Consider the following 25,620-nt stretch of genomic DNA (forward strand, 5'->3'; position numbering starts at 1 on the left):
GCCAAAAGATCTGACTACAATTTTCCAGCAGATATCCTTTGAGCATAACATGAGAAATACAACCTGACTGCAGACAATCTATCCTATAAGGCTGTTGATCTTCGAGAAGGCACTGTTAAGATGGTCAGATCCATAAAAGGTGAATCTCAATATTATCCTCCAAGGACAGTTTTCCAGCACCTGTTTTATTCTTTTTCCAATTTTATGTAAGAGTTATATATAGGTATATGCTAATGAATGATTTCTAATTTTTGCAGTTTTTAAAGCTCTGAGGGTCAGACCACGGGAAACATTATAGCTTTTAGTGTTTTCACTAGTGCGATCATCAGTTTAGGTGATGGCAGGAAATATGTACTGGCAGATTATATTGATACTGTGGTTTTATGCCTCACAGGCATCTATATGAAACGCACCTTTTAGCTTTTATCAAACAAAAAGGATAGAGATTTTTTTCAGCAAAAAATTACAAAAATAGTTTATGCATGTATTAAGGTCAGCTCAATAAAATAAAAAACCAGTATAGATCCATCTTAATGAAGGATATATTAAGCACACCTTGAGCTTTTTAATTCTTCTTGGCACTTAATAGATCTGAGGTTAAGATGGATCTACGCTAGTGTAGCACAATCAAATTCCTCTACTGGGTTCCCCTCTTTTTCATTTCAAAGATTTAACAGAACACTCATTGTCTTAATTTGTGCATGGTCTTTTCTCTAGGCATTATTGCCCTTTCTTCTGACAGACTTAATATGCAGATAAGAGATGACAACGATCTTTAAAAAGTAGGTAGCTTTACCTGTGGATGAGGAAACGCCTCAGGTATGTTTTTAGCAACATTGACAGGAAGATCATAAGTCGCACATCCTTCAGAGTACACCACAACTTCTTCCAAACAGGGAATCAGACCATGGTTCCTTGCTGACAAAACAGTCACAACAAAGTCTAGAACACAAACGTCGGTGCATATGCCCACTACCAAAACCTGCAGCCTCAAATGTCATTACATGAAATAAGGAAATAGATGTTGTTTATATGATGAATAACTGAAAAGATTTATGAAATTATAAATAAGAGAAGAAATTAAGAATATGTCAGAATTCATATACCACCATAATTTTTTTCTTTCAAAACCACACATTTTCAATTAGATGATAAAATGTCATAGGGAACATCATCTATTACCATTTCGGCATCATTCCAAGTTATTAAATTATTCCAAGCATTATTGCTGTGGAAATTAAATTAAATCATTAACCTATGCTTAATCTGTCTTGTCCAACCTCCCATATATTACCATTTCCACAAAAAATAACAAAAAAAGAGTATTCAATCACAAGACTGATACTGTTAACTAGTTTTTTGCAAACAATCAAGAACAAAAGAAAACATATGATAAAAAAATCAGCCTGTCATGTAACAATGAACTGTAATCCAGATTTTGATGTGAGTGAGTACTAAGATATTAAGGTCCTGAAACCAACCACATGAATTCCATTGGCTTGCACCCAATTAATAAATGAATTTGAGCCATCCTTTTGTATACATCCAATGAAGCCATTGATGCAATCTTTACGCTGAATAGTTGCATGTGGATCTTTCTCCAACCACTCAAGAGCTGTCAAAGATAAAATAAGAACTCAGATGAAATTACTTGAATTATGAAATGAATGCATTCACAGAACTAAACAAGCAGATCCATTGGATCTCCAAACATAACTGACTAATTAATGAAGTTGTGCCTGTATTATTGCAGTGGTGTATAATAAACCTGTTGCAATTTCAATAAAAAATGATGCATTTGATGATGATCTCTTGTATTACAATATTCATAAAAGCTTAGAGAAAATGGCCTCCAAGACATGCAAATAATTGAAACAAGAGATATCAAATTTGGAAAAATGTGCCAATTACCAACATATTGGAAAAGCCATAAAAGTAGCTCCATCACATATGCAAGAAGGGACTACTAAGCCAAGTATCTATTATTGTTGAAAATCACCAAATACTAGTGTTACAATTCGATACTCTGCTATGTGCCATACATTTTTTCACAAGATGTGATCATGTTGATGAGCCCAAAGTGTGATGATTTCTATGTATGTGGCCTTGAGGGATGACTTGATTTACAAGTGTTGGCTTGTTGGTAGATCCCCTATGGTGTATGTCATGGCAGATCCTTTTAGTCCCTGTTACCCACCAAAACTGGGTAACCTATAGGAGAAAAATGTTTTCCTCATTTCTTAGCCAACCAGCTATTAAAATTTCTAAGTATTATCCGTTAGGAATTTATCTGTATTCTCTAGTTTATTTCGCCTACTTGTTTAATTACTAACAAGTTATTTAACCATATAAACACTGAAATAAACACAATACAGTCTCAACCATCTACGTATCAACAGCTGAAAGAAATAGACAAACACACAAGGGGCACCGTTATTTTTGGACAATCGTCCCCGGAAAAACCCAACTTGGGAAAACCGTTGCAGCAGTTCTGAGGGTTTTATTATTATGCAGCTTTTCTGAGTACAACTAGGTGCCAAACTGGCTCACCCGACAGAGATAAAAAAATTCTGGCAGTAATACCTCTCTTTGAAAGCAGATATTCTAAAAGTCTACCCCACGAAACCCTCTCCGGCACAATCTGAAGCACTGCGTCAGCCTGAAACCCTCTACATCAACCTGAAACCCTCTGCGTTAGCCTAAAACCCTCTGCGTCAGCCCTGTGAGGCTCTATGCAGCCTCTCTGGCCCTCTGCGTCACTTCTGCAGCCTCTGCGTGGATGACGCAAACCCTTTTGGCCTCTACGCAATCACTGTTGGCCTCTGCGTGGCTCCCTTTGGCTCTGTGTCTGCCTCTCTGCCTCTGCGTTGGTCTTCTGGCACTATCTCTGCCTCTTTGCCTCGTACTCACTGCACCTCACTACAACTCTGATCACTAGTTCAATTTCTCTTAGAAAACCCTGCTCTAGAAAATCGAACTGACTGATCACTCTGGTGTTTCTCCAAATGACCCTCAAGCCTCCTCTTATACTTTTTCTGTTGAGTCTTCAACGGCCGAGATTAAATCTCTAATCAACGGCTAAGATTAGATTTGGCTTGATCCATGCCATTTAGAACCTTCTAACCTAGTTTTATATTAATATTTTTATTTTCCTAAGTTTGGACTTAGGAACCCATTAAAAATATTAATTATTTTAATGTCTCCTTCACCAGGCAGAATTTCCCCAAACCATTTATGGGTCTTGGAGATCTCATGTGCTTTAACCTCTCCACCAATTTTCATGGCTAGAGCACATCTGATGCTACCGCAAATCAACTCTCCCTCTTAGCGAGGAATGTGCTCTAGTAATACTCCAACACTGAGCATCACCCTAATTATACGGCACCGATACCTTGTGTTGATGCTAGGCCTCCCCACCCAACATCCTCTGCACTGCTGCATCCTGTATTGTTGCCCATGGCTCTGCCACTGCCACTACTACATCCGTACGGCAACTCCCTCTGCATTCATGTTGTTGTTGGTCCTTTCTCCCAACACTGCATCTGCACTGCAGTTCTCTCTCATCATGTTGCATCATGCTGCCCATAGCACTACCACTGCTACTCCTACATTGCAACTCAGTGACTGAAAAATAAGTAACTGATCCACCCAACTACTGACATTCTTGTCAGGCTAGAAACCCTCCTAATGTTGAAGCTCTCTCTGTTGCTATCATGTGCTCCCTCTGTTGCCTCTGCGCTACCGCAACAACTTTGTGCCTCTCGCACTGCTGCAAACCTCTTTGTGCCATCCTGCACTGCTGCAACCTCCTTTGTGCCTCTTGCACTGCTACAACCCTCTCTGCGCTGCCTGGGACTGTTGCACTCTAGCACTCTCTGCCTGCTTCATCCGCTTCTATCAACATCCGCCATCCTGCTACTGTCACTTCGGGGCTCCCGTAGCTAGGTATGATCCAAGAGTTTGGGTACCTCAAGGATCCTGCCCCTCATCGCCAGTAGTCTTCCTGACTACAACTCGATGTCTCCCCACCTCTTCACTAGAGGTACATGAGCACTCATGGCATAATCAGTCATCATCCTCTACCTCCTTTTCCGCCTTTGTTGGCGCCACCTTGGAGTCAAACGCCTCTCCCTTATTCTTCTTCCTTGGACACTAGTTTGCATAATGGCCCATTTCCCCATAGTTAAAGCACTTTATCTTGGAGAGGTCCTTTTTCTTCCTCTTCCCCTTCTCCCCCGCAGATGTCGGAGCTGCATCCTCTTCCTCTTCTTTCTTGACCCGAGCTCCTTTGCTGCTACTTCCCATCTTGGTCAGCAATCTGATCTCTTCTTGGCAAAAAGCTGCCCACAATTCTTCCCAATCTGGAAGATTCGCTCTGCCCAAAATGCTTTGGACGAATGTCTCCCACTCCTCGGAGACTGCGTTCAGGGCGGTCCTCACCATTAATTCTTGATTTGGCGTGGCCCCTATGGAAGTCAATTGGTCCCAGATCTCCCGCAACCTGTCGAGGAAGTGATCTATATGCTCCCCCTTCTGCATCTGGTACAATTGCAGTTGATTCTCCAGTAGCATCTTCCTCTGCATGGAAGTAACTTGATACAATGTCTTCAAGGTATCCCACAATTCCTTTGTCGTCTCCTTCAACAATATGCTAGACCACATGATCCTTGACCCCATCAAGGATTATGCATTTCGCCTTGGCCATCGCATCCTCATACTTTTCGTTATCAGCTGGGTCAACTGGGATAGCCACGGTTCTAAAGGTGAAGGCCTTGATGCGATGTTTATCTAGAACAGACAGGATCCTAGCCTTCCAGATGACAAAGTTGGATGCCCCGTCCAGCCTGTCCTGATCCCTCAGTCTTCTTTTCGACTCCTCTGAGTCTCTACTTCCCTCTGGAAGTTCTCTACTAGACTCCCTTTGAGTCTCGATTTCCCTCCTGGAAATCCTCCTGCCAACCATCGAATCGTACCTCTCTGATCTCCTATGCACCTGCAACATTGATCTGGATTTCTTGGCTAGAAATCCGCCTAGGTAGCGACTCCCTCTACCTTGGTTTTGCCCCGTTAGGTACTGTTATGTCTCGATAGCAACAGCACCCCACCAGCTTCACTCCCCGCAATCTGCCCACAACTTCCTATGCCCCAGCAACTGAAGAACTGAGCCTCTAGGCTTTGCGCAATCCCGAGAAGGCTGATTTGCTCCCTTGGCCAACTGCGTCAACCCTCCTGGTCTCTGTGTGGCTCTTCGTGAGCCTCTTCTACCTTCTTCTGCCTCTGTGTTAACCTCTCTCTGGCTCGAACTAATGACGCAGGCCCTCTGCGTCAACCCTTCTCTGCTACTTTTTGCTTAGGAACAGCTTTTGTCACTCGGGACAGCTGTTTCTGCTGCAAATTCTCTGATTCAGCTGGTGCCTTCAGCTCTCTTGTGATCTGCAACGCTTTGATACCATGTTGAAATTTCAAAGTATTACCCGTTAGAAATTTATCTGTATTCTCTAGTTTCTTTCGCCTACTTTTTTAATTACTAACAAGTTATTTAACCAGATAAACACTGAAATAAACACAATACAGTCCCAACCATCTACAGATCAACAGCTGAAAGAAATAGACAAACACGCAAGGGACACCGTTATTTTTGGACAATCATCCTCGGAAAAACCCAACTTGGGAAAACCGGTGCAGCAGTTCTGAGGGTTTTATTATTATGCAACTTTTCTGAGTACAACTAGGTGCCAAACTGGCTAACCCAACAGAGATAACAATTAAAAAAAAAAAATCTCGCAACAATACCTCCCTTCAGAAGCAGATATTCCCCCTCCAGCACAATCTGAAGCACTACGTCAACCCTCCTGGCCTCTGCGTCAACCTGAAACCCTTTGTGTCAGCCCTTTGAGGCTCTGCGCAGCCTCTCTGGCCCTCTGCATCACTTTTGCATCATCTTCGTGGATGACACAAGCTCTTTTGGCCTCTGCAGTCACTGTTGGCCTCTACGTGGCTCCCTCTGGCTCTGTGTCTACCTCTCTGCCTCGTACTCACTACCCCTCGCTGTAACTCTAATCACTGGTTTGATTTCTCTTAGCAAACCCTGCTCTAGAAAATCAAATTGACTAATCACTCTAGTGTTTCTCCAACTGACCCTCAAGCCTCCTCTTATACTTTTTCTGTTGAGTCTTCAATGGCCGAGATTAAATCTCTAATCAACGGCTCAACTTAGATTTGGCTTGATCTATGTCATTTAGAACCTTCTAGTTTTATATTAATACCCATTAATATTTTTATTTTCCTAAGTTTGGACTTAGGAACCCATTAAAAATATTAATTATTTTAATATCTCCTTCACCTGGCAGAATTTCCCCAAACCATTTCTGGGTCTTGGAGATCTCATGTGCTTTAGCGTCTCCACCAATTTTCATGGCTAGGGCACACCCGATGCTACCCCAAATCAACACCAGCCAGCAATCATATGATAGCCTGCAAATACCATTATGCAATAGTTCTCCACATATTGCTCTGGTCAATGCTCTCACCCATCTGTCATACTTCTTGAGGGAAGGTGGTTCATCTCTCTACAAGTACTTTAGCCATTCTAGTAATCATTTGCTTTATGTTATGAGCATATTAATATGGATCATGGGGCAAATTGGATGATTGACCAGTCTTGATTGTATCCTTGTTTCCACACTTCACTTCGGAGATTAGTCTTTGATTCTAGTCCAGTGGGATCTCCTCTAAGGCCTTAGAGTTTAAAGAAGGGCATTACTGGGGAGGTATTGATTGATATAGCATGTCCATGGTAATTCGTACTTACCACTTTCCATGCTTCATTGTTATTCATCTCCATCATTTGGGTTGATAGTCATTGGTCATTGGGATTGGCACCCTATATCCACATCATTGAGTCAAGACCCAAAAACTTGGCCCCATAGGTTGATGCAACTAAAAGAACGATGAATGCATATAAAGCCGCAATCAAAGAAAATGTAAAATGCAAAAGATGGTTGGGACATATTTAGTGCGTGGGCAAACGCCTAGCATGAATTCTACCCTCGTCAATAGCCATCACCTAACGCCTCAAGCATTTAATGCTTCATCTAAATAAAGGAACCAATGAGAGAAACTATACACTTTAAAGGGGTATTGTTAAAGCATAAGCAAGCTTGCGCTCCTAAGCTATACACCAAATAAAAACAAATCATTAAAGTAAAATGTGTACCAAATGGGTGGAAAAAGGAGGTCGAGGAAAGGGGTAACTCATGTCACCACGATTGCTCCCTCCTTACATCGTTACACTCTAAATGTTGGACCCCCATTAGCTAGTCTCATGTCTATTGCATCTTCCTTGAAGTCTCTCTCCACTCCATGACCACCATTTCACACACAACCATGGATTGATGGGTCAACCTAGGGCATTTTTGTTAGTTTTTGTAGCATTGGATGGTGTTCTAGTCCCAAAACTTTGTGAAGAGGCTAAAACACAAGAGTTCTCCAAAACCCAGAAATCGTTTTCTGGAAATTCGACCTAGAGATAGCTCAATTAAATTAATTGACCATCATTTAAATTTTTCCTAAGTCAACTTAGGAATTAATTGAGAAAGATGAGAATTCTCTAGAAACTCACACGGGTCAACTTGGAGATGATCTCAGCGATCGATTAAGTTTTAATCTTGGTCATTGGAGTCTCAACTTGAGATTATTGTGAAAATTTCAATCTATCACAGCAACTAGAAATTATTTTCCTAATTGTTAATTTATTTAACAATTTATTTGTAGTTTGCTACGGAAAATACCAAATAATTCACACTGTGATATCACAAATAAACTGCGGAAGAAAATAGTGCTAGAAATTGAGAGAAATATAGAGCACACACATAAAAATATGACACCGTTATTTTTGGACAAATGTCCCCGAAAAAACCCAACTTGGGAAAATAGGTCCAGCAGCTGAGGGTTTTATTATTATGCAGCAACGAAATTTGAGTACAATCTATGGATGCCCAACTAGCAATCCAAACAGTAAGAAAATCTAGCCAAAATTATTTAAGGGAATTTCCCTTCTTCCACAAACAACCCCAGCGCAACTTCCCTTCAGAAAATTCTTCCTCTTGGACCCTCTATGTCAGCCTCTACGCAATGCTTCTGCGTCAGCCTCTGCGCAGTGCTTACGTAGACCCTTGGACTCCTAAACCCGAAACTGCCTCTGATGAAGTCGTTATGCCTGTCTCTGTTGAGGAAACTGATTCTCTAGCCCTCTGGAAGTTGAATCGATTTTTCCTCCAACCAAATTGAATTGCTTTTAAGAAGCAACTGCATAGTCCTCTACGTTGCTTCACTGGGAATAACTTGGCCTCCTTGTTGTTGCCTCTCCGGATCTGGAAAACTTCCTCCGAATCATTGTCTCTGCCCCTCACTATCTTTGCTTCCTCACTGAAGCTCGAACTCTCCGGCAACTGATTGTTGCTACTTCGGAAAATCGAATTCTCCAAGTGACTCTGGTGTATTCTCCAAGTGATCTCATCTACCCTAAGAAAGAAACTTGTGATACTTTCATCATTGTGCATTCTGAGAGTTTCATATTGAATTCTAAGAGGTTGAAGTTTGCCACTTTTTACCTTGGTGTGAATCTGTGTTTAAAACTCACTTAAACTTTTCTTTTCTTACTCATATTTCTATACGCGACTTTACTAAAAGAAACCAGCGTATGTACGCGACTTTAATGCAAACGATTAGCGTATATCCAGTCAACTTAGTTTTTAATCAATTATCTTGAACTAGTATGTTAGTACTTCATCAGCATTAGATATAAAGTAACCATGTGCAGTAAAAACAGAATAAAGCATCACACATAAGCAGCGCATATGAACACCATGATTTTTAGGTGGAAACCCAATGTGGGAGAAAACCACTGTTGATGTCGTCTTTGTCTCAAACTCCTTGTTGTTGCCTCTCCAGATCTGGAAAACTTCCTCCAGATCACTATCTCTGCCCCTCACTGTCTCTGCTTCCTCACTGAAGCTCAAACTCTCCGGCAACTAAGTGTTGCTACTCTAGAAAATTGAATTCTCCAAGTGACTCTGGTGTATTTTCCAAGTGATCTCATCTACCCTAAGAAAGAAACTTGTGATACTTTCATCATTGTGCATTCTAAGAGTTTCATATTGAAGTTTGACACTTTTTACCTTGGTGTCACCTTCATAGCTTTGGATGATCTTGTCCCATATAGCCTTTGCCGTATTCAACTGCATGACTTTGATAAATTCTAATTATGTCAAGCTTCCTAACAAAGCATTGACAACCTTTGCATTGGTCTCATATTTCTTCTTTTTTGCTTCATCTGTGGGAATGGAGGATGGACATTGATAGTCTCCTTCAACGATTCCTCATAAATCTCCAAGTGACTGTAAGTAAGCTCTTGTTCTTACCTTCCAGAAAACTAGATTGGTTCCGTTGAACAATGGTGGCCTGATAGATGTTGTCCCCTCTTGATTGCTCATCTTGATGAATCTTCCTTCAAGCGATCAAGCTTCTTCCAAAGGACCTGCTCTGATACCAATTGTTGGGAAAAATACTGAAGGGGGGGGTGAATCAGTATTTAAAACTCACTTAAACTTTTCTTTTCTTACTCATATTTTTGTATGCAACTTTACTGAAAGAAACCTGCGTATGTACGCGACTTTAATGCAAACAACTAGCGTATATCCAGTCAACTTAGTTTTTAATCAATTTTATCTTGAACTAGTATGTTAGTACTTCATCAGCATTAGATATACAGTAACCATGTGTAGTAAGAACAAAATAAAGCATCACACATAAGCAACACATATGAACACCATGATTTTTAGGTGGAAACCCAATGTGGGAAAAAACCACCGTTGATGTCGTCTCTGTCTTCTTTTATTATTAAGAAAAACTTCTTACAATCTTGTATTGGCGCAGACTCATACCAGCACGCAGGCACCCACCTGCAGAAGGCTACAACCTTCTCTCGTTCTCCAACTCCCACGAGCACCCACTAGAATGGAGCTCCAACCCCCTGATCTCGTTTACCGACACCCACCGGAAGGGAGCTCCTACCCCCTAATCTCGTTTACCAGCACCCACCAGAAGGGAGCGCCTACCCCCTGATTTGATTTACGAACTACCACTGGAAGGAAACTTTGACTCCCTCACTGAAGGCTCCAACCTTCAACACCTCTGTGGATCACGTTTCATAAATTTTCACACTGTATCCACCTGATTGCAGGCCACTTTTCATGAAATTTTCAGACTGGACCCACTACCATCATTTAAGCCCAATACCAAATATCAAAACTGCAACTGATCACTGCAACAAATCATTCAATCATTGAGCCAACTAAATCAACCAATCACTGAACCAACTAAGACCCACATCAATCAACTTATTCTCAAACAGCGAAAGCAGTTAGATCATTGTAACCAAAATACCAATACTGAACGCAAACACTGCATCAACTTACTGAACCAACTGAAAACCTTGATCAATAAAATGTCAAAATACATGCGCTCCTACCCCCTGATCTGATTTACCAGCTACCACTGGAAGGAAACTTCTACTCCCTCACTGAAGGCTCCAACCCTCAACACCTCCGTGGACCACGTTTCATAAATTTTCACACTGTATCCACCTGATTGTAGGCCACTTTTCATGAAATTTTCAGACTGGACCCACTACCATCATTTAAGCCCAATACCAAATATCAAAACTGCAACTGATCACTGCAACAAATCATTCAATCATTGAAACAATTGAATCAACCAATCACTGAACCAACTGAGACCCAAATAAATCAACTTATTCTCAAACAGCCAAAGCAGTTAGATCACTGTAACTAGAATACCAATATTGAACACAAACATTGCATCAACTTACTGAACCAACTGAAAACCTTGATCAATAAAATGTCAGAATATATGTGCTACTTTACAATAGCAAACCCTCGTGTATACGCAACTTCCTTGAAGCATACCCGCATACAGATCTCAAAACATTGAACCCTGAAACTGAATCACTGTCATTCTGAAACACACACTAAGTTAAACCCTGAACCACTGAATCATTCTGAAATAATCACAGAACCATCACAGATCTTCAATCACATATATAGCTAGCAACATCATCATTCTTCAATCAATCAATTCAACTTTAATCATTATTGTTAAACTCAGATCATCAAGTAAGACTTCATTGACAGACAGAAGAAACACAGGAACACTGATTAGACTGATCAGACATCTTATTCAGCAAAACCCTACCTTATATACGCAGTTTCTACAAAACACTTCCGCGTGTATACGCGCTTTTCAGGAATCAAACCCACGTACAGATCGGAATAGATATGCGACTTACCAGCATTAAACTCGCGTATGTATGCGCCTTTCAAGTTATAAAACCCGCGTACAAATCTGCAGTTACTGACTTATAGCTTTGTTGCATATCAAATCTTCAGAACAAAACCCATATCTCTGCATGCATAATAAAACATGTGTCAGACATAAATCTTACATCTCAATTGATAAAGTCATTTCAGATCTATTCGATCTGATCCATCATCAAATTCCAAGGTGCATACTTAGTTTCAAATCAAACAATTCATTAATAGCCCATTACATGCACACTTGCTTCAAATCTAATTATTCATGAAATATTCATCATTTGCACACACAAATGCTTTGATCTTCATCTCCTTATATAGCTTAGCCCTTGTCCAATACCACAGGTCAAAACCACACTATTGTTGATGGTATTCTTTGATGGGATCAAATATTCGTTGTTGGGTTCAATACCATGGGTCAATACTATGGTAAAATCCCTTGGTATTTAGAATACCATGATGCGGAAATTGTACACGCCTTTTCTTCCTCATACCCACGTATGTACGCGGCTTTGCTTCACAGAACCAGCGTATACTTCTTCAAACTTCATCTTTATCATTCCTTTGTCTCTGAACTGATATTCCTTTGTCATATGAAGACACATCTCGTTGTCATCTTCATTAAGTAGGTTGTCATCAAAAGACAACTCATCAAGTAGATTGCCATCAAGGACAACTATTAAAATTGGAAACTAGGGCCAACTTCCACCTTAGGACAGCTCACATGATGGAAATGATTATTGCATTGGATTCCTCTTTTCAAGAGGTACCATTTTGATATAAATATCATCTCATTCTAACAAGCAGAAATGGAATTTTGAATTTATTCTTTCTCATGGACAAATTGTCAAGGTTGGCCTCAATCAAATGTAGGCTCAAGAAGCCCGATGGATGTGTCCCCTCACCCTCAACGAAGTGTATAAATAGAAGTGACCCTTCTCTCATTTGGACATCACTCATCTCATCACATCTTAATCTCTATCCTCTCTTGATTGGTTCATACAACTTGGAGGCCCTCTCTCCTTCTTCGCACATGTGGAAGAAGGCAAATTTCTAGACTAGTTTTGGAGGCCGAAAATTTTAGGGATTAGGGCATGTGTTGACCATCGTTGACTTGGAGTATTTGACCAATGTCGACTTCTGTTTTGTGGGCAGAATTTCAATCTCTGCAAACCACATTCTTTAGCATGGATTTCGAGGTGATTGGAAACTGTTTGACTTAGTTGATTGTTGCATTGACTTTTTGGTTTGACCGAAGAATTACAGTAGACTTTGACTGTGTTGACCGAGCAGGCTTTGGGTTGACTTTGACTCCCTTGGCAGGCCGCATTCTTTTGTTGTTGACCAAGCTGCTTGGAGGATGTTTTAGGGCAACTTTGACCACCGTTGACTTTCTGGTTAGGGCCGCATTGACTGTTGATTTGACTGTTGATTTAGTAGAACTGTTTTGAGCTTGTATTTCTAATATTTGTACTCTCTCCCTCTCTGATGAACTATTGAATAATTATGAGAAGATTTGATCAAAGGGTTTCCCGACATTGGGGTTTGTCCCTAGCATCTGCCACATCTTGTGTCCTCTTGTCTTGTTTATGTCCTGTCTGCATTTACAGTCAATGTGTATAAGTTAATGTGATTACTACTGAAGATAATTGGAAATTGTCATTAGGCTGATAAGGAACATTGAAGTAAATTGTGCTAAAGCATAGAACAAGCCATTGTTATCTAAAATTAACATGGAATCAGAGCTTAGGTGAAGACAAAGCCCAAGCAAGAGTGAAGCAAAGCAATCATTAAGGGAAGTTGTTGGAGAAGGACTTGGAACTAGTCCCAATGACGACTACATCTTTCTTCAAATCCAAGAACAAGCTTAAGGACAAATCTGACTATCATGCATGGAAGATGACTTTGGATTTGACATTAGAAGAAAATGATGCCATGGATTATGTCGAAGGAAGAATAGCAGAGCCTCCTTCAAATGCATCCGCTACTACAAAAACGAAGTACAAGAAAGGTGAGGTTAAATCTAAGAAGATTATTGTTGATTCTATTCATAAGCCTTTGATTGCTTATATTTCTGATTTGGAAACATCTAGGGACATGTATGAAAAGTTGGTTGGGATATTCAAAGTAAATAATGCAAATCAAATTCTCTTTCTCAAGAACAAGTTGAAAGATATCAAGATGGATAGAGGAGAATCCATCAAATCCTACTTCATGAGGATTACCAAGGTCAAGAATGATCTCCTATCTATTAGTGAAGTCACTGGTGACAGAGAGCTCTCTCTTATTGCACTTGGAGGCCTTACAAGAGACTGTGATGTGTTTAATACTACCATCCTCAATAATCACAGGATTCTAGGATTTGATGAATTATTGGCCAAATGCACTCAAGAAGAAATAAGGATGATGGAAAGAGACAAGCCCTCAAATGGAAACAATCCTACTACCTTCTTCGCTCATTCTAAGAGAAGGAACAATGCTAGTCCAAGGAATCAAGGACAAGGGTTCAAGTCGGGATTCAAAGAAGGAAGAAAAGGAAGATGCTTCAATTGTAATAGGTTTGGCCACTTCGCTAGAGAGTGTCCTCACAAGAAGGATACTCTAAGAGATGATAACAACAATAACAACAACTTCAAGGGCAATGGCAATCAAAGGAACAATAAGTTCAACAACAAAGGAAAAAGGAATGCACTCACTGCTCGAAACGGAAATGGTTTTCCTCCCAAGAAGTTGAGAAACTCCAGGTATGAAGAAGTTACTGTCGTAGAGCAAAAAGAATTTTATCTTATTTTTGTCCTCTCTACTGTCTCTCCTCCAGATACATTGGACCATTGGTTGATTAATAGTGGTGCCTCAAGGCACTTCACTGGGTACAAAGAAGCTCTCTCAAACTTGGTTGAAAAGAAGACAAATATGGATATTATACTTGGGGATAATGCCACTTATCCCGTGAAAGGAATTGGGATTGTTACCCTTCACTTAAATCAAGGTCAAACCCTCCACTTACAAGAAGTGTTATATGTACCTGATCTGAAAAAGAACTTGGCTTCTATTTATGCATGGAAGATAAAGGTTTCAAGGTGACATTCATTGATGGGAAGGTTCGTGTTCGGCAAAGGTGTTGGAAAATGTAACTATGTTCGGTCTTCAATAATGTACTTGAGTCATCATGTAATGTACTTGTCAAAAGAATAAAGAGAAGAATTTTTATTATTATTATTGTGACTTATTAAAGTATGCTTGGGTCACCATGTTTTAGGTCAAAGTCCCCATTGAGGACGTCCAGGATTTATTCTGAGTCTACAGAATTATTGTACATTTAAAGAGACCCTTCTTGGGCTTTTGAATCATGTAAAAAGGTTTAGTATTGAGTCAAATATGAATTATGGAACCTCCACACCATGTCGGCCTAAGGGAAGATCAAGTCGACCTAAGACCCTATTCAACCCCACAAGAAGCCTATAAAAGGAAGGACATCGAATTCATTTGGAGCATCACTTCTCATCAAGTTCAAATTCTCTCTACTGGGCAGAAGTGCGAAAATCTTGTTGCTGGGCAAAAGTGTGAAGTGGGTAGTTGGGAAAGTCTATTGTCGGGAAGCCAAAGTGAATGTGAGTTTGGGTGAGTCTAAGGAGTCAAAGAAAATTGAAATTTTGGTGGTGGTCTCTCTTTGTTTCGTGCTCTGGATTGCGAGATCGAAGTCTTCCATCTTCCAAGTTGGATAGCTCAAAAGTTGTTAACAGTTGCAAGTTACTACATAGTCGAAGTTGCTGGGAAGAGGCCAATCTTATAGAGGTTGGCTTCGTGTGGAGGGAAGGTCTGGCCTTGGTCTAGGGTGAAAAGTCTCAAAGAATACTATTGAAAGGAAGAATTACTTTGACTGAGTTTTCCCCTCGAAGGGGGTTTTGCCCTGGCATGTGCCTACATCTTGTGTTCATTGTTTTATGTATTGCTGCATTTGGTAATTGCTTGATGAACTAAAGAAAGAAGATATAAAGAATCGTAATAATAAGAAACATCACAAGTAATTATCAAGATCAAGAAAATCTTTACTGCCTTTCTGATTTTCCAACATGGTATCAGAGCTTTGGTGAAGAAGAAAAAGGCAGATCCATTCATAGGCACTATCTCAGGGAAGGAGTCTATCATATTCAAGGAAGATGTCTAACTCTATCAAGGGTGAGAACAAGCTTGAAGGAGCATCTAACTTCAGATCCTGGAAGAAGAGGATTGACCTAATCTTCAAGAAGGAATGTAAAGAAGCCTACAGAAGAAGCCAGTGATGTCGACAAAGCGAAGTTTAAGGATTTAGAATTGGTGGCTATGACTCTGATGGTAGAAGGGATAAAAGACAATCTTGTCCCATTCATAACTAACATCGATCATGCTCAGGAGATGTATGAAGCCTTGTCGAAGCTTTTCACTATTAAAAACATGGTCAAGTAGCAAGTTTAAAGAATGAGTTGAGGAATACGAAAATGACTAAAGAAGATAGTGTGGCAACCTTCTTTGTGAGGAATCGGGATAGCTAGACTCGGGGATGATCTTTTGGCCATCAATGAGATTGTTTTGGACAAAGAATTGGTGATCACTGCTATATTAGGATTGCCACCCTCTTGGGGTGCATTAGCTTCAGGTCTCAACAGTTGGAAGGTAGCTCCCACCTTTGAAGAATGTAGTCAAGAAGAATTAAGGATCTCAATGGTTGCCAATCCTAAAGGAGTGTGAAATGCCTATGTTGCTTGTCATAAAGGAAAGAGATCGAAGGGACCAAAGAAGAAAGTTGACATGTCTAAGATAGAGTGCTATCAATGTCATAAGAAAGGTCATTACAAAAGTGACTGTCCCAAGAATCCAAGGAATAAGAAGAGAGGAAGAGATCAAGCCAACTTTGCTGAAGAAGGAGACTCAAAAAAAGTCAAGCCTGAAGAATCCGACATTAGGGACTTACACTATTAAGTCATTTGCTTTACATAAATGTTTTATATGTTTTAGAATTTATAGGTTTTTAACATATCTTTGGAAAAGACATTTTTTGTATTGCTTTAAGTCTGTAGGTTTCCCTCATGCTTTGGAGAGAGCTCCCAACAACTCTTAAAGATAAGTATCTCATGTCTTTTCAATTTTGGGTTCATGTACTCATTTAGTTTTGATTATATTAAATACTAATCACCTTTCTCCCTCTATTGTCTTGATCAGGAAAACATTCAAAAGGAGGACCTCTTAAGACAAGGTTAGTCAAGATTCAAAGGTATGCTTTGAATACATTGATTGAAAGGATTATTCATTTGATGATCTATTACTAACTTTGTTATGACTAGTTGTATTGAATCTTAGTGATTCTTGTTTGGGTGATCCATCTCTTGATAAATCTACCCACCCCTCTCATATTCTTGATTAACTATGTAGAACCCTAGACAGTTCTAGAAAACCCGAACCGAAAGGTATGCTAATGTAAATGTCTGAAATCCTAAGCTGCTTAGGGTGATTGTGAAATACTAGTTGAAGTTTTATTGATGATGCCTTGTTTGGGATTTTGGTGTGAACTGGAAATCCTAACTTGTTAGGGTTGAATGATGAGGTCTAAAATCCCAAACCTTTGAAATTTTGGTAATATAGGGTTTGTTGTGTTCTACATTGGAACCCTAGCACACTAGGGTTTCGTGGAATGTGTGTTCTACACTAGAGCCCTGGCTTATTAGGGTTTGGTGGAATGTGTGAGCAAGTCCCTTATATTGCCTTAGAATTGATTTACCTGGTATGTGTGTGTTTGTTGATTTGGGGTAGCATCGGATGTGCTCTAGGCCTCAAATTTTGCAGGGAGGCTTAAACAATTTTATTAAAATAATTAATATTTTTTAATAGGACCCTAAGTCTAAACTTAGGAAATTAATGGGTATTAATCTAATTGTGGGTGTAACTTCTAGAAGAAGACGAGGATAAAGCTAAAATGATCTTATCCATTGATTAGCTTTTAATCTGGGCCGTTGAATGTCAACGAGAAGATTATTTAAGGGAGCTTGAGGGTCATTTGCAAAACACACTAAGAGATCAAGAGATTGGATTTCTGAAGTGAGAAGTTCTCAGGAGGAAATTTTGATCAAGAAGATTTCTTGCAATTGAGGGGCAGGGATAGTTGGGTTGGAGTATCCTCTTTAGAGCCCAAGATATGTAGCAGAGAGAGGCAGAAAGGCATTAGAGGGGTTGACGTTGAGCCAGAAGGGCCCACGCAGAGCTTGACACTGAGCCAGTAGGGCTCACAGAGGCAGCTCAGTCACCCATGTAGAAGTCTGAGTTTTGCAGAGGAGCTGACATTTCTGAGCCGGGAGGGCTAGAAACTGCTCCAAAAGGCAAGACGTTTCCCAGTTGAGCTGACGCAAAGCCTCAGAGAGCTACATGCAGACCCAAACAGTTATTGCGCAAGGGCAGCGTAGCTGTAGCCAGGGACAATTGATCCAGCTGCCAGAACAGCCGGGATTTTCCGAGTAGAGTGAGGTAATCTCACAATTCTTCTCTGCCAGTTGTATTTCTCTGTAACTGGATTGCCGAGAGGGCATCCAGAGTTGTATTCAGAAACTACTGCTTAATAATATGAAACCTTCAGAGTTGTTGCACCGATTTTCCCGCATTGGGTTTTTCTGGGGACATTTGTCCTAAAATAACGGTGTCAATTGTGTTGTATTTTCTTTCTTGCTCGGTCTCTTGTTTCCGCATAATATTTAATAAGTGAACACTGCAGTGTATGTATTACAATATTTGTTGTAGGAGACTGCAAGTAATGTGTTTAAAGGAATTTAACAAATAGGAGGAATATCATCAGTTGCTGCATCAGGGATTCCGGTTGAGGAATTTTCACATGGTATCAGAGCTGCAGGTGAAGCAAGAAGAGCAGACTCAATAGATCGAACACTAAGTAGAAAAGGGAAATCGAAAAGTTGCAAGAGGCAACAGTTCAAAACCCCAGAAGGTTTGTGCAATTCTTAGCCGAAGGGCTGAAATTTCGAAGCAATCTCTCTCCGAGTGAGTCGACGGAGAGAAGGGCTTCCAGTTTGAAATTTGTCAAGGCAGAGGGAGCAGCGCTGAAGCCTCAGCGTGAGGAGAAGCTGGTGGGACGCAGATTTTTCTGCAGGTAGTTTGCTAGGCAGAAAATTGTCAAAAGAAAGAGGAGAAGCACGACTGAGGGAATTTCTTCCTCAAAGAATTCCTAGCCAAGGAATTCGAATTCTCTAGAGCTGAGCAACAGCAAGGGGCAGCAGTTTTACTAGCTCCAGCAGGGAGTGCGTAGGCTAGCCCAGCAGCAGCGCAGAGGAGAGAGGAGGTCATTCGACATTTGTGGCAGAAATGGCAACCAATGGCTTGAGGGATCAGGACAGGTTGGATGGAGCATCCAACTATGTCATCTGGAAGGTAAGGATGTCATTCCTTCTAGATGAGCATGCCCTCAAGACATATGTCAACAACGTGGTGGTTGTCCCTGCAGATGCAGATCCATTGAAGACGTACTGATCAAAGATGGCGAAGGCTAAGAGGATGATCCTTGATGGAGTAAAGGATCACATGGTGTGTCATGTCGCTAGCAGAGGAACTACTAAGGAGATGTGGTATGCCTTGGCTACATTATATCAGGGATCTTCCGAGTAGCGGAAGATGTACTTGGAGCAGAAGCTGCGATTTGCTCAGATGCAGAAGGGGGAGCGTGTGGATCCATTCCTCACAAAGCTGAAGGAAACCCGTGATGAGTTGTCTCCTGCGGGGCATACACCTCAGGATTCAGAGTTGGTTAGGCTGACCCTCAATTCTGTCTCAGATGAGTGGCTAGTCTTTGCCCAGAGTATCTTGGGCAGAGCAACATTGTCGAATTGGGATGAGATGTGGGCAGCTCTAAAACAAGAGGAGTTGAGGAGAGACTTAGTCAAGGTCAAACTTGATGGAAGCAGTAGCAGCAGTGGGTCGAAGCCCAAGGAGGAGGAGGATAATGCAGCCCTTGCATCGAAGGGACCGCAGCAGCAGCGGAGACGTAAGGACGTCTCGAAGATAAAGTGTTTTAGGTGTGGTGAGATGGGTCACTACGCTACTCAGTGTCCTCTCAAGAAGAAGGACAACAATGAGAAACATGATCTTAAGGTTGTGCCCACGAAGATCGAGGAGAAGGAGTTCGCCATGACAACCGAGATACCTCCAGGAGGGAGGTGGGCTGATTTGGAGCTGTAGTTCAAAAGAGCTATAGATGGGCAGGATCCTTGAGGAGTCCACCTCTTGGATCAATACCTTGCTACAGGAGCCTAGTTTTGCAGTAGTAGGATGGGCTAGTGTCGGATGGTGCCGAGGAGTGTCGAAGAGACAATTGCAGTGGCTAGGAGCGCCAGAGACTGAACAGCGCAGAGCAGAGTTGGTAGCAGTGCAGATGGCACAAAGCAGAGGTCAGCAGCAACGCGGTAGATTTAGAAGGTCAGCACAGAGACTAGAAGCAGTCAGGCTTCAGCATTCACGTGGTATTATATTGAACACAGTTAGTCAGTGATCTTGGATGTTTTTTCGTTGTTGTTGGAGTAGCAACAACAGTTTGCAGTGCAGTAGCACTTGGCAGTGGCAGTGCTAGCAGCAACACAGATGCAGCACCTGAGAGGTTGTTGTAGTACGAATGCAGTGTTGACAGTGGCAGTGTCAGTAGCAGTACAGAACAGCAGCAACGCAGTAGTTGGTGGACAGCGTGTCAGACATCAGCAATGCAAAGGACGATGCTTCAAAGTCAGAGTAGTATGCAGTAGCGTATATTGCTAGAGCACATTCCTTGCTAAGAGGGAGCGTTGGTTTGGGGTAGCATCGGATGTGCTCTAGGCCTCAAATTCTGCAGGGAGGCTTGGGCACATGTATTCCAAAGAACCAAGAAAGCATTTTGGAAATTCCACCCATAAACAATTTTATTAAAATAATTAATATTTTTTAATGGGACCCTAAGTCTAAACTTAGGAAATTAAAAATACTAATGGATATTAATCTAATTGTGGGTGTAACTTCTAGAAGAAGACGAAGATCAAGCTAAAATGATCTTAGCCATTGATTAGCTTTTAATATGGGTCGTTGAATGTCAACGAGAAGATTATTTAAGGGAGCTTAAGGGTCATTTGGAAAAAATTGAATTTCTGAAGTGAGAAGTTCTCAGGAGGAAATTCCGATCGAGTAGATTTCTTGCAGTTGAGGGGCAGGGATAGTTGGGTTGGAGTATCTTCTCCAAAGCCCAGGATACGCAATAGAGAGAGGCAAAGAGACACCATAGGGGTTGACATTGAGCCAAAAGGGCCCACGCAGAGCTTGACACTGAGCCAGAAGGGTTCACGCAGAGGCAGGTCAGTCACCCACACAAAATTCTAAGTTTTGCAGAGGAGCTGACATTTCTGAGTTGGGACTGCTGGAAACTGCTCTAGAAGGCAAGACGTTTCCTAGTTGAGCTTATGCATAGCCTTAGAGAGCTCCACGCAGGCCCACGCAGTTATTGCCCAGAGGCAAAGTAGTTGTAGTCGGGGACAGTTGATTCAGCTGCCGGAACAGCCGGGATTTGCAAGGTAGAGTGAGGTAATCTGAAATCTCAAAATTCTTCTCTGCCAGTTGTATTTCTTTGTAACTAGTTTGTCGGGAGGGCATCCAGAGTTGTATTCAGAAACTACTACTTAATATATAAAACCCTCAGAGTTGTTGCATTGGTTTTCCCACATTGGGTTTTTCCCGGGACATTTGTCCAAAAATAACGGTGTCAATTGTGTTGTATTTTCTTTCTTGTTTGGTCTCTTGTTTCCGCATAATATTTAATTAAGTGAAGATTGCAATGTATGTATTACAATATTTGTCGTAGGACACTGCAAGTAATTTGTTTAAAGGAATTTAACAAATAGGAGTAATATCATTAGTTGTTGCAGTAGGGATTCCGATTGAGGAATTTTCACAATGTTGACTGATCAAACCCTAGTGTAATCAATATGGTTGTGTCTAACTCTTTTTGATATTTGTGAAGTTAAGTTTGACTAACACATGAGATGTAATGTCTTTGCATGATGATGAAATCTATGCATGTATAGATATGTCCTTTTGGTTGAAATCCTAGGTTGGTCTAGGTCAAGATGTATTAATGTTGTTGGACATATGATATGCTTATGTATGGTTATGAATTCCTAGATATTTCTTGACCTAGTCATTGATGGTCATGAGTTTTAGGATTTAATGGAAGTCCTTGTCTGAGATTCTAGGATGATGATATTTTTAAGATCTAGGGTTTAGGAGTTAAATCCTAGTAGTAACATTGTCTAGTGTGAAATATAACAATCTGAGATCTATATATGTAATGATTGTTGAGATTATGAAAATGGAATTCTAAGGTTTTGGAATTAAACCTTAGTCAAAGTAAAATCTCTGGAATATGATGATTTGAGATTTGTATAAAGTTTGGTGAATTTATGAATTCTAGGGTTTTGGAGTTGAACCTTAGTTGAAGTAGAAATATCTGATGAATGTTAACTATATGATAACTTGAGATGTGTGAGAGATTTGTTGAAATTTGAATTTCTGGTTGAGTCTGATGATTGCTTGGAAATCTAGGGTTTGCGAACTAACTCTAGTGGTAGTTGATCATGTTAGTGATTGTTTGATGGTTGATTGGAATATCTAGGGGTTTGGAACTAACCCTAGTGGAAGATGGTCAGGTTATTGACTAAGTTGTGACTGACTTTGATTATTTTGTATGAAATCTAGATTTTGTATGAATCCCTAGTGAGAAGTCTAACACATGTATTTTGAAAAGTTGTTAGATACTTTGTAGATCTATATTTGTGTGAATTGTTTCTAGGGTTTGCTATATGTTGTAGTATGGTATGTCATATCTTTGGAAGACAAATTAAAACCCTAAATGGAATGAATGTTGTTATGAAGTAGTATACGGTGTATAACAAAATCCCTAGCAAGATGTTAAAGAGTATATGTCTCTTGTTTATAATTAAGTCTAGGTATCTGATATGAATAAAGTTGAAATGCTTTCGTGATTTTGATATGGCTAACATCATACTTCTATAGATTTGGTTGTACTTGCTATTGAAGTTGTACAGTACACAATCTTCAACTTGATGAAGATGCTCATTGATGTGATAAAGCATGATGGGGATTGATGATAACTCTAATGAAATAGTTGGAAGCCACGAAAGATTCTTCGATGTCGAAAAGAAGAAGTTGATCTCTTGGAGGAAGCATGAATTGAAGAGATCTCCCTAAAGATTAAGATGGAGTTTGGATGAATAGGTGCTTCCTGGTTGAGAGGGAGGGCATAGCTTGGTATTATAAGAAGAATGAATTTCGGAGGATATGTTGTTGCATGAGAAGTAGGAAGGAAAACATATGATTGAGGAATCTTTTGTCAAAGATTTGGTTGATAGTCCTACTATGGAAAGTTGAGAAGCAACATCAAGTTGCCTAAAAAACCCTGGAGGTTTGTATTTGATTATGTACATCTGAAAGTATACTATTGATTGGGGTTGTGTTTGTTCAAGTGAATCTCTCGAAGGATTTGATAGCATGTTGGTTACCAATCAGTTTGATTGGGAGAGATTGGACACTATTGATCCGCTGGATCAAGGAGCATTGAGGCTTTGCAAGTGAAGCATTGCCTGGGCAAACATCTGGCTAGCACTTTGTGCTGATGTCTGGGTCCCGGAGTTGGAAAGGTGGTGTTGATTATTGAGCTCTATTTTGGATATACACCTGGATTTTTGGGTTGATGGTTAGCAAATAAACCTGGTGGTACCTAGAGAGGTTGAAAGCTTGAGTCCATCTTAGTCCCACTTGGAAAGATTGCCTTGGTCGGGAATTTAGTCCATGGCATTGTGGTGCCTAAACTATTAAGTGATTGTTCGGATAGATTGCCCTGGTCAAGAATCTAGGCCATGGCATTGCAATGCCTAAAGTTCTTCATGGTTCCTATAGTTTGAGATCTTCCATTGTATATGCACATTATGAGTACCTCCCTAGTTAAGAGGGAGTGTTGGAAAATGTAACTATGTTCGGTCTTCAATAATGTACTTGAGTCATCATGTAATGTACTTGTCAAAAGAATAAAGAAAAGAATTTTTATTATTATTATTGTGACTTATTAAAGCATGGGTTTCATGCTTGGGTCACCATGTTTTAGGTCAAAGTCCCCATTGAGGACTTCTAGGATTTATTCTAAGTCTACAGATTATTGTACATTTAAAGAGACCCTTCTTGGGCTTTTGAATCATGTAAAAAGGTTTAGTATTGAGTCAAATATGAATTATGGAACCTCCACACCATGTCGGCCTAAGGGAAGATCAAGTCGGCCTAAGACCCTATTCAACCCCACAAGAAGCCTATAAAAGAAAGGACATCAAATTCATTTGGAGCGTCACTTCTCATCAAGTTTGAATTCTCTCTGCTGGGCAAAAGTGCGAAAATCTAGTTGTTGGGCAAAAGTGCGAAGTGGGTAGCTGGGAAAATCCGTTGTCAAGAAGGCGAAGTGAATGCGAATTTGGGTGAGCCTAAGGAGTCAAGGAAAATCGAAATTTTGGTGGTGGTCTCTCTCTGTTTCGTGCTCTGGATTTGGAGATCGAAGTCTTCCATCTTCCAAGTTGGACTGTTGCCGGAAGCTATTAGCTGCTAAAAGTTGTTGCATAGTCAAAGTTGTTGGGAAGAGGACAATCTTTTGGAGGCTGACTTGGTGTGGAGGGAAGGTCTGGTCTTGATCTAGGGTGAAGAGTTTCAAAGAATACTATTGAAAGGAAGAATTACTTTGACTAGGTTTTCCCCTCGAAGGGGGTTTTTCCCTAGCATGTGCCTACATCTTGTGTTCATTGTTTTATGTGTTGTTGCTTTTGGTAATTGCTTGATGAACTAAAGAAAGGAGATATAAAGAATTGTAATAATAAGAAACATCACAAGTAATTATCAAGATCAAGAAAAACTTTACTGCCTTTCTGATTTTCCAACAAAACGAACCCAAGAGATGCATTCACTCTTGGATTCAGGGTTGAAGGTCTCTATCAGGTTGGAGGAAGTCCATTGGGAGCAATGACTTGTTCACTCTTGGATTCAGGGTTGAAGGTCTCTATCAGGTTGGAGGAAGTCCATTAGGAGCAATGACTTGTTCACGCTTGGATTCAGGGTTGAAGGTCTCTATCAGGTTGGAGGAAGTCCATTGGGAGCAATGACTTGTGACACCTCTCTTCAATCTGGATTATGGCACCGAAGATTTGCTCACCTTCATTTCAAAGCCTTACCTGATGTAAGGAAGATGATCACGATTCATAGGTATGTCTGAATTCAACTTAAATCATGAAGGCGTTTGTCAAGGATGTGAACCTGGAAAACATACAAGGGGACCATTCCCCTCAAGTAAGACTCAAACCACCGATATTCTTCAATTGGTCCATTCTGATCTATCAGGTATGTTGCCCGTGACATCTTTGGGTGGATATTTGTACTATGTTATTTTTGTGGATGACTTCTCTCGCAGAACATGGATCTATTTCTTAAAGAAGAATGAAGTATTCAAGTGGTTCCGCTCTTTCAAAGCCTTGGTCAATAATCAAACAGGAAGAAGATCAAAATATTGAGGACCGATAATGGTACCAGATATGAGTCAAATGAATTCAAAGACTATTGTAGAGAAGTTGGCATTAAGAGAGAGACCACTACTGCATATACTCCTGAACAAAATGGTGTTGCCAAAAGAAAGAATCGTATTATCATATAAGCCACTCGTGTTATGCTTCATGATCAAGGTCTTCCAAAGTTCTTATAGGGAGAAGCTGCTAACACCGCTATGTATGTCCAAAGCTGATGCCCACATCAAGCTTTGGACTTCAAGACTCCCAAAGAAGTTTTCATCGGTAAGAAACCTGATGTTTCTCATTTTAGAATTTTTCGTTGTCCCGTATATTTTCATGTACCGAAAGAGAAAAGAAACAAACTACATGCATCTGGGAAAAAAGTAACATTTATGGGCTACAATGAAACTTCGAAGGCATATAGAATCTATGTGCCTAGTCAAAGGGAAGTTGAATTAAGTCATGATGTCACTTTCGATGCAGATTATGCTCTTAGAAAGATCCGAGATCTTCCTATTCCAAGGAAGGACAATAATAATGTTGATACAGATAAGCAGGATGAACCTTTCTCTGATAAACCGATGTCCGATGTTGAAGGTTCGATGGATCCCATTGATCCACCT

At 40.5% G+C, this 25,620-nt stretch overlaps 1 protein-coding gene across 1 annotated transcript in view; it reads right to left on the reverse strand.

Moving 5' to 3' along the window:
* The window catches only part of NIC1 (nicotinamidase 1), a 150,396-nt gene that overhangs the window by 83,319 nt on the left and 41,457 nt on the right, over positions 1 to 25,620 (reverse strand). Inside the window, exons 3-4 of the mRNA XM_089446939.1 lie at positions 1,482 to 1,615; positions 797 to 982 (exon numbers count right to left, since the gene is read on the reverse strand). Coding sequence (XP_089303065.1) covers positions 797 to 982; positions 1,482 to 1,615 — 320 coding nt within the window. The remainder of the gene's footprint in view (positions 1 to 796; positions 983 to 1,481; positions 1,616 to 25,620) is intronic.

The sequence above is a fragment of the Pinus tabuliformis genome, chromosome X, assembly GCF_031772625.1.
Source record: "Pinus tabuliformis cultivar Carrire ecotype Pingquan chromosome X, CPIR1, whole genome shotgun sequence".
Taxonomy (NCBI): Eukaryota; Viridiplantae; Streptophyta; class Pinopsida; order Pinales; family Pinaceae; genus Pinus; species Pinus tabuliformis.